This window comes from Myotis davidii, unplaced genomic scaffold (assembly GCF_000327345.1).
Source record: "Myotis davidii unplaced genomic scaffold, ASM32734v1 scaffold973, whole genome shotgun sequence".
Lineage (NCBI taxonomy): Eukaryota > Metazoa > Chordata > Mammalia > Chiroptera > Vespertilionidae > Myotis > Myotis davidii.
In genome coordinates, this window is record NW_006284945.1 from 224,364 (window position 1) to 234,998 (window position 10,635).

Genomic DNA, 10,635 nt, shown 5'->3' on the forward strand with positions numbered 1-10,635 from the left:
TCCCCTACTTTTTGTAATGGAGTGTGATTGAAGGATGGGAGTAAATTACCTGGAATAATAACCTCTCTATATGACTCATCTGGTAATTTGGCCTGGTAAGGGATAGGAATATTATAGGAGTTGCTTTTCTCACTAGTAAAGCTAGACGGTCCAGATAAAAACCTGCTCTATGAATAGAGCATTTCTCACCAGAAATTTTTTCATTGCAAACTCTTAAGCTTGGGTTGATGCTCAGATCTAGTGTATCAAATTGCATGTACTTATATAGGAAATGATTTTTTCTTTCAATGCAGGAATGTTTTCCCCATACTGTATATTAGAATGCAGTGAAAATCTTCGATAGAAAGAGAATCGACTGCAGCATAGTGAGGCAGCTGCCTGCCCAAGTTTTTCTGGAATGTTAACTGGCAGCAGGGTTATCTATGTGGCAGTCAGTTCTCTGGCAGGCTTCAGATTTGCCATGGCTAGTGGTCCAGACTCCTAACTTGATATAGTTAAGCAGTTAAGCTGAGATGTTAAAAACATTGTACTGAACCTGTAATACCAGAATTTTATTTTAATGTGCGTTTTTTCCTCCTCCCATGATAAACATCAGAAAAGCTTTTAGAAATACTTAGCTAACTGAAAAACTATTAGATATTCAACCTGTAAACAAAAATTCTAAATCTTCTCACAAGTGAACACAAGCATGAACCTGCATCAAATAGAAAGTAGTTGGAAGTCACTGAGTCTATACTCACTTCCTTATTCTAACCTGCATTAAAGGATCAATGATAAATCAATGGATCAAGTCATTAAATCAACCAGATGAGCTCTAACTGGTCTTTTAATTAAACTCAAGTCAGCTGTTATTTGACCGATGCCTCATTTTCATTATTCCGGTTATTTTCTGTTATAAGGAAAAGAGCTTATTGCACAGTACCATGTATTTTCAAAGCTCAAAACAACATTATTTGCATCGCAAAGATCTATTAGTTGTTACGGCAGGACCTATCTTTTCAGCTCATGTCAGCTTTTGCCCTAGTAGTAATACAGTCCTCCATCAATTGTTTCTCACCATGAACCAAGGTCAAGACGCTGTAGACTGTTCATGATAATTTAACACAGATGTAACAGCTTCCCTCCCTGCATACACACTGCTCCAACCTCGGCCTATCAGCTGTGACTTGTTTTGCATGGATTCTTTTGTTCATTGTTCAAACCATTCACACAGAATGGAATAAAACTTTATTCTTTTAAATTCCACACATAGACGAGATGCTGAGAAAGCCCTTGTCATCTCTGACAGAGAAGCAGAGCAGCTCTGTTTCATGAATGACAGCACAATTAAAGCTAAAGTAATATAAAAATAATTGGAAAAAAAATCCATTTGACTGTATACTCTCAAAGCAAGAAAGATAAACGACAGTTTCTTTTCTGCTAGTCAGAAAACGTGTGTCTATTCATTTGGGCTTTGAAGTTCAGAAAGTCCCTTTAAAAAAAATTCTGAAGCTGACTTAAAGCAGGAAGGATGTCTTCTGATTTGGCCAAAAACATGACGTGTGTTTTGTATCATTTAAAATTTGAAGGATAAGTCTATAGGGGGCCCTTGGTTGTCAACTGTTCCAGCCAAACTTCCCATGAAGTGTTTGTTGAAGTATCTCCACTTGACCAGCAGAGGGCACTTTACACACCTCCACATTGCATAGAGAGCAAATGCAGATGATGCAGAAACACAGTGTTCACTCAATATCAGGAAGAGCCCTGCAGATTTCTTTTTGAAATTCACAAAAATATAGAAAATATGGGCTGTGCCACACGGTTTCATGAGTATGGGAAGTTATGAGTATGGGTGAAGTCAAATAGGGAGAGAAATGCATTGTACGGATCGTCGGCTCCCTTCTCCCGTTCCTTTCCCTTTCCCAGCTGAAGAACTGTTACACATTTTTACTCGTAGTACAGAAGCCATTTTCAAATCTTTCGGTTGGCTTTGCTCTTTTCTATCCCATATTTACTCTTCTTTTAAAAAGCCGGGGACACCTGAACCAAGGATAATGCTTCCTACCTCATCTAAGAGTAGGAGTTACGGCTAAGCGGCCAGAAACGCTCTGAGGGAACTGCTCCTTTCGGCACTGAGCTGTGTTGTTTCCAACCTCCCAGGAGGAACCTGGGAAAAATCCCGTGCCCGGTTTGGTCTTGGCAAACTCACTAGCCTGAGGCTGTATGTATCCGATTTAGTCTTGGCAAACTCACTAGCCTGAGGAAACACACCAGTTGAAATATACCTGTTCAGGGAAACACACCAGTTGAAATATACTTGTCTGTTTTCATAAGAGGTGATTAAGACATATTTTCTGATGGGGACTACTTTTCTTGAGGCTTTAATTTTTGCAAAAGCATGAATGTTCTAATATACATCCTGTGTCCCTTCCATTTTTATTTATTCTTTTGGCTCCAGTTTAGTGTCAAAAAGATGAGAAAGGATTGTGTGTGCATGTGCTCCCACCGTTTTCTAAGTAAACTTCTTTCATCCTTAGAGAAATACAACCCTTTGTAAATACTTTCCATACAGTGTGAATAGCCTTTCTTTGCCTTCTATTTCTCTCTGCCTCTGGCACACTTTTGCTCTCCTTTGCCCTAAAGTTGACAGGTAAAGAGGGAATGGGGTCTCCTAGCAGCAGTCCCTTGAGATAGAGGTGCACTCAGTGAGTCCTCACCCAAAAAGGATCATAAACTGACTGGGGTACATCAACCTAATTATCCCTAAGCTGCCTTGGGTTTTGTGTTTGCTCATGTGTTTTGTTGTAGCTGCACCATGTGATTCCTTGTGCCATTTTCTTTTGTCTGTTATTTTTCTTGATGACCCTGAGCTATGGCTTCCTCCTCAGTCCCCACACTATTCCGCCTTGGTGATTTTTCTCATCTTGCCGATGTAGGCCTCAAAGCAGAAGTGGCAGAAGAGCACAAGGTAGCTGAGGTACATGAGTGAGGACCAGAAGATGTTCTGAAAGTGAGAGTAACACTGGTCGTGCTGCATCCAGTAGAAGACCAGGTAGTTAATGACACAGCCCATCAGCATCTGAGTGATCTGGGACAAGGTGATGAACATGGCAAACTTCCAGGAGACTCGGAAACCCGCCGCTCGCAAGGCCTAGGAAGAGTACATCACGGCGTGCACGCCGTAGTTCATAGTCATGAACCAGCCACCCCCGGCAACCATGTCCTTGTAGGAGTACCAGGAGTACAGGAGCACAGTGATGTGGTGGTACCAGTGCAGGAAGATCAGCTTCTGCTTCCTCAGGATGATGAATATTGTATCTCCTGGAAGACAAATGAGGGCAAGAGTGGACATGAGCCCCTGACATGATGATACTGTAGATTTTGGCATGAAAAGTAGATACCTTGAACTAGCCCTTGAGAGTGAGATGGACTGGGTGAGCATCTTGGACTGACATTTACTACCTCTGTGACCTTGGGCAAGTTATTTATTCTCACCATTTTCCAGTTTCCTGGTGAAGATAATCATAGTAGCTTGGAATTGTCGGAGGATTATATAGGCTTATCAACAGACCCTCTTAGCACATGGTAAGAGCTCAATAAATGTTACTTTCAGAAAGGTGTTTTGCCCAAAACGTTACTAATTTTTGAACTGGAAGGGACATTAGTAACCAGGTTGCCAAATGTTTTAGGAGATATCGCATGTCTCAGATCAGGTATCAATCAAGAGAAACAGATTAGATTTAAGTGCCCAGCACAATGTTCATGGCTTCTCTGGAGCAGTAAACTATTTTCCTTTGGTGCATGCCAGAGACCCCTTAAAAACACATCATTGTGAGCTTCCTGTAAAATGTGACAGCTTGGCATGTGGCAATTAGAAAAACAAAATTCGCCCTAGCTGGTTTGGCTCAGCGGATAAAGCGTTGGCCTATGGACTAAAGGGACCGGGGTTTGATTCTGTGTCAAGGGCACATGCCTGGGTGGCAGGCTCGATCCCCAGTAGGGGGCATGCAGGAGGCAGCCAATCAATGATTCTCTCTCATCATTGATGTTTCTATCTCTCTCTTACACACACAAAATTTAAGTAAAAGGCAAATGCAGAAAAAGAGAATAAAGGTCACCTTCTACCATATTTGCTGAAGAGAGCAATAGGAATGTTTTATTAAACCAATGAATCAAGTGATAAAAACTCCAGATTGACATACATTTTTATGGTATTAACTTTGAAATAGCTCTCCAGAGCTAGCAAAAATGTTACAAACATTATCCCCTTGAAGAAAAAGACCACTGTTTCTAAGGTATGAAGTTTATACTACAAAAGCTAGAATTATGCTCAGATAGATAGATGCTATATATCTGCAATGATTTTTTTGAGAAGTCTAGGAATTCTGAAACATATACTGTAGAACACGTGTAAAATCATAAAAAGAACAAATACACCCAATTCCATTGACAAGTACCAAAAGAAGGGAGGAGACATTGGAATGTGGAACAGAAAGAGGTTCATGCAGGCAAATGCTTTTCTCTTTCCTATCTCTATGGCTCCCAGATATGGCGAAAACCCACACCCTTCATGACTTTTGGTGAACTGAAACTTGACTTCTTTTTGTATAGCAAGGAGAACTAGGTGGTCTCTTCTCTTATTCAGAAATTTAAGCACAAAGGGAAGTCCTATCCCTCACACTTCAAGGGTGCCCTAAAAGGTTTGGTACAAAAGAATGCTGGACCTTGGGAAGGTGGCCGTGGTTGGAATAATACAAGTGGTGCCCCATTCAATTCAGCAGAAAATGTAAGTTTATTTCCCTACTGAATTGTTAATTATTACTTCATGTTTGCCTAGAACAGAAAAGTTGCCAGTTCCTGCATTTCTGAACCTGTTATAAAATTTCCTTTGAGGTCTTCTTCTCGCCTGTGAGTTACCCGACATATTATGCCTATAACTATCTGACAGGCTGACAATGACTGATGGTGGTAGTAACTCTCACTTGTATACTGAAGGGACAAAACTAGTGTTAGGAGACCTGGGCCTACTTTTTAGTTTTAAATTGTGCTATTTTGTGTCTGTCAAAGATCTGCTATTTCTATGTAATTACTACTCTGGGCCTCCCTTTCCTCTGTAGATTATCATGGCGACACAATAATTCCAGCCTACCTTTGTTCTGAGTGGCAAGCATGTAGAAGTCCAAGGCATTGCGTGCTAAAAACAAATTTAGTCCCACACAATATTCAAACACATTGTAATAAGATTTACTTTCCATAAAGTAATAAGCATGTCGTATAGATTTTATTTTAACTCTATCATCACTTTTATATTAAAACTTACCAATTTCATTGTGAGGAAGGTAGTAGGAGACAAAAAACAGTGACCACATATTAGGATGGGTTACCAAGAATGGCAAGTGGAACCTACAGTTCTAGAATTGAAAATTGCTTTGTGTTCTTCCTGTCTGACTGCAGGGGGGAGGTCTCAGGCTTGACCTGAGACACGCTAGGTGTTTCCATTTAATATGGGGTCATGGAGGTAAAGGACATGCATGTCACGAGACCATCAAAATAAAATTAATTGGAATTCATCTGAGAATTTGTTTCAGAACAGATAAGTAGGATGATAGATGGAGTAATGACAATGAGCATCTTTCAGTAATGGTCCTGGAGCACATCAGGAGCACTCCAGTCCACATCAGGGCTATTGTCCCCAGGAAGGCCACGGACCCAGAGTATGACAGTTTCCCTTGGCGAGGGGTAACTGGGGGGTAGGGGGGGGAGGGAAGGGGTTCCGGAAAGGCTCCCTGAGCTGGCCCATGCTTCTTTTGATAGTGCAGCTAAAATTCAACAGTCACATCACTCTGGAGATAGCATTTTCCCCCTCTGGGAAACCACATACTATCACATTTGATTTGTCACAAGCCATGATACTTACAGGCTTGCCAAAAGCTAGTGTCCTAGAAATGCAAATTAAAGATAGGGTCTCTGTAGGTGATGTTGACCAACTAAATCTTTCTCAGCCAAAGGCCCAGGTGGCATCATGGTAAGGATTTTGGCTAAGTATGAAGTATTTGGGATTTTTGACTCATTTCACTACAGTCTCTCTAACTTTCGGTTCAGCTATTTTCAGTCAAAAGCCAACCTGCAGGCAGGGCATGGTACTTCCACGCCTTGTCCCTTCAGCATTCAGAAGTCCCCCGGGGCGCACGGCCACCAGAGTCGCTCCGTGTGTGGTTTGTCACAGACTACTGTGCTTCTCTTCAGAGTTAGCTGGAGCTCTGCTGAGTCAGAGTTTCAAAAACAAAGACAAGCCGAATGGGGCAAGGACCTAGACTCAGAGCAGATGTTTCCAAGTTTTAGCAAAACCAAATCTCAGCAGGTTTTAGTATAATTCTAACAGCAGGCACTCCAGGATTTTGGCACACAAGGCAGGTGGTGGCTCTCTTCCCCTCGCTTGCTCTACGAGACTGTAACCCTGTAATTCACTGAGATGAGCTCATTGATTTCTTCTGAAGCAGACGCCTGTCTTACTAGTAAGAGTTTAGTGAAGGGGCAACGGTGAGATAGTGTTTAATGGGTAGAGAGTTGTAGATGATGAAGACGAAAAAGTGTCGGAGAAGAAAGGATAGAGGTGATGAATGTACAGCAATGCAATTGTTCTTACTGCTAGCCCTGTACACTTAGAAGTGGTGAGTTGTATGCACTTTTTGCCACTGTAAAAAACAAAAGTTTAGTGAAAACTCCAAGCCGGTGTTTCTCAGTGGTTGAACGTGGGCCTATGAACCAGGAGGTTTGATTCCTGTTCAGGGCACATGCCAGGACTGCGGGCTCGATCCCCAGTAGGGAGCATGTAGAAAGCAGCCAATGGATGATTCTCTCTCATCATTGATGTTTCTATCTCTCACGCTCTCTCCCTTCCTCCCTAAAATCAATAAAAATATATTTTAAAAAAAGATTGGTGAAAACTGTAGGCATGCAAGTTTTGGGGGGAATACAGTTTCAGTATTGAACATGGAAGAACTGTTCATTTCCTCACAAGACCTTTTCTTTCTGGTACGCATAAGGAAGTCCAAATCTTAGAGTATTGAAAAAACAGAACTTGGGACCTAAAAAATAAGAAAAGTTCATATAATCCAAATGCATAAGTCTTTCTTAATTAAATGGTAGTGAGGCATCCATCTTATATAAAAACTGCTGTTTGAGATTTTAACCCTGATAGTATGGCTTCTGTAAATGCTTGCTTGCTTAAATAATAAGAAAAATAAGACTACTCCCATTTCAGAGAGGCCATAAACTATGCTCCAGACAGAGTTGTCAGTGCTGACACCAGGCCAGGCCTTGAGATATGGTCTCATGGCCCCTTCCCAGTACACAGACCTTCTTTCTCAGAAGGTTTGGAAGTCTCATTCCAAATTTGGGAGACAAAGGACTGGTAAAAGTATATATAAATAAAGAAGTTTCCTCCATGTTGGGGGGCCCAGAATTTGAAAGACACATATTTCTCTGGGCCTGCACAGGATTTAATAATAAAATGTAACTCCCTTTCTCTAAGCGTGGCTTGGTTTTTCTCCGGTCTTCTGCAACAGTAGTGGCAAGGTTTTCCAAAAGCAAAAAACTGGGAAGAAATGTAACTTTCAAAACAAATATGTTCACTAACCAAGGGCTGGGCTGGTTACCTCCGGGACACTGCATTGGCCTGATTTGGGCATCTACTTGGCTTCAGCACTTTACCAGGGGAAGGCCATTATCAAATGAGCTCCAAGATATTTGAAAGAAAATAAATCATATTTTATAAAGGTACTCAGACTATAAAAACCTCTGTGTGATGGATCTGAAAATACAGGAAGAATCTGTGTCACTAACTAGCCTCATTAAAAAACAGTGTCAAGATTAGGATTTTATTTTCTTCAGCCCATTGTCAACACTTTAATCCCGTATTTTAATGGTGAGAAGATGGACTGTTTTGATAGCCAACCTATAAACTACCGTGGTAAGGGAGGATGCAACAGGAAAGGGCTCATCAAGCCAATGGCACAAGAGATGAGTCCTGCTCTTTCTGGGTTCAAAGGGGAAGACCCGTGTTCAGTGGGAATGTCTGCGTTGGGGAGCAGGGTATGGCCATCTTGGGCCTAGATGAACTTAAGGCAGGTGGTTAATAAGCATCATCGGCATCAACACTCTAAGACAGAGGATGGGAGCCCGGATACCTCTGAGGCTGCACCAACAGACCAGGATCTGAACTCTGTCCGCCATCCTCAAACTTTGATTTCAATTTGGAACAGAAGCCAGAGAACACGAGGGCTGAGAGCACAGGTCTAGTCATGTCTTTGAGGGAAAGTGACCGCTGTGGAGAGCGTGGAGTGGCTCTTCAGTAAGTTATTCAATAGGTAGAAAGGACTGTTTATTCGCCAGTCCCTCAAATCCAGTAGGAGAGAACTCAGAACACAGGCAAGCTGCCCTTGCAGGGTAAAGACAATTCTAGAAACAGACTGAGGTTGGTTCCTTTGCACATTGAGGCTTAAGAGCCAGATGCATTGCGGCACCATTGCTGATTTTTTTAAAAATTTTGTTGAGGGTAGCAAGGTGTTAAATGTAAATGTATTCAAAAATAGCATGGGCTCTAGCCGGTTTGGCTCAGCGGATGGAGAGTCGGCATTTCATGCATTTACTGTATTCATATATCTGCATTCAGTTCTTTATCAAAAAAGACAAAGGAATTCATAAGGATATTTGTTATAGAGCATAAATTAAGTCAGTAGGATGTAATATTAATAATGTATGAATTTATTTTAAAGAAAAATGCCACAAAACCCAATGGGTAAAGAAGACATGTTCACATTCTCAGACCAAGTCCACTTTGAGACCACATGATGGAACTCAGACAGTCTATGACTCTAAGTAAAACAAAGAATCACTTAATATAGCTGCAGACTTCCGGGCACTGTCTGTAGCTTCAGGTTTGAAAAATACTTCTGTTACCTAAGATTTTGCACCAATTCAAATATAAAAAATAGTCTCCTAGGGCCTAGTTCATAAAATTCATATTATAGAGTTCTTTTTAGATAAAGTAGCCATTCCATCCTAGCCCCTATTAAATTCCTAACCTCTGGGAGGTGCTTAATGTAAATTTATTAAAGGGATGAATGTAAACTAATGCACTTCACTCGAAGACTACAGAGGCTGTATGTGTGGGGCACACACACAACAATGATCTAGTTATGAGGATTGTGTAGAGGACCCCTCTCTGTGCCCCTGCCCCTTCCTTAGGAAGGGTTTTCAGAAAAAGTTTTCTTGTGCTGATCTTCCCTACTCTTTGACCTGGGAAGGCAAAATCAAACCAACAGTTCAAACCCATTGCCAGGTATCTGTAGGCAGCAGGTGCATCACAGCTAGGGGAAAGTGAGTGGGTGCGGACACACATATCGGAGAGAGGCCTTTGTGAAAAGACACAGGGTATGAGCGAGGGCACCTTACAGAAAGACTGATGATCTCTTGTACTGTAGGTGGCTTATAATGAGATTACAACCTCTAACCCCTTTTGGGGAAAAACGAAAGGGAGAACACAATCTATACATACATAAACATTTTTAATTTAATACATACAAGTCTTAATTCCCGAAAAAAAAAATTAGGAAACCCAAAGGACTCTGGGTGTTCCTTAAGATGTGTACCGGTTTGTGAGACAGTGGCCAGCACTGCTCGTGGATGAACTCAGAGCTCATCACCAGTGGATCCCTTCCTTGGGCAATCATGATACTATCCTGGGGAACTGTACCCATGTCAAACCACTGCCACTTCCTTTCTCACTGCTTCTGCTAACCTGTGGCACACTTATACTGAAGCCCATGAATGAATTGAAGGGAAAACCTTAGAAATCTACAAATATAACCAGTTATGTTTTCTCAATTAGTTTCTAAAAGGTGAACTATATTCCTCTTCTCTAAGGCCTGTCTCTTTGGTGATTAAAATCAAACAACACCAGAAACCAACGCTTAGCATGTGTTAATGAGGACATGAGGCTACCCAAATGAAAAGCTTCATTTCCTAGTCTGAATCCTAACTCCAGAAATGGAAGTATGCTTTGGCATGGGACTTGGAAATAATCGCATTGCTAAGTTGTCCTTATGTTTTATATTAGCTAAGCTGCTGATGGGCCAGAGGGAAGGGGCTGTGTATATTTTATACCCCTCCCCCCGAACATGTATAGACAGTAGTGCTTGGAAATCACATGTTCTATGTCAAGTATTTTGCTCTTCATACACACAATGTAAAATTATTTAAAAGGAGGGAGGGGAGAGAGAAAAAGGTAGTGAAAGTGAGTCATCAAATGCAACTTTCCTGTAACCAACCAAACAGAACCTTTAAACTGTTTGTCTTTAAATAAATGTTGTGTAGGTCACATAAAGTGATCGGGGAGGAGAAAATGGAAGGAGAGAAGACACTCACCTAGTTCAGGTGCTTTGCTTAGCACAAATGCATAAGCCCAGAATTTGCTGACAGGTCCATTGTAAAAACTCTGGTCACAAACTGACTGCTTCAGGCCTTTGGTCATCAAAATGTACACCATATAAGCACCAGTTCGAAGAGCACCGAATATACTTCATAAGTGAAAAGAGAAAAGAAATAACATTTAGGAAAATAATTTCACTTCTGACATTAACCATACTTGGAAGG

At 41.3% G+C, this 10,635-nt stretch overlaps 1 protein-coding gene across 1 annotated transcript in view; it reads right to left on the reverse strand.

Annotated features, from left to right (window-relative positions):
• Positions 1 to 2,784: 2,784 nt before the first annotated feature.
• ELOVL6 (ELOVL fatty acid elongase 6) overlaps positions 2,785 to 10,635 on the reverse strand; it is a 144,863-nt gene continuing 137,012 nt past the window's right edge. Inside the window, 1 exon segment of the mRNA XM_006779570.2 lies at positions 2,785 to 3,300. Coding sequence (XP_006779633.1) covers positions 2,876 to 3,300 — 425 coding nt within the window. The 3' untranslated portion in view covers positions 2,785 to 2,875.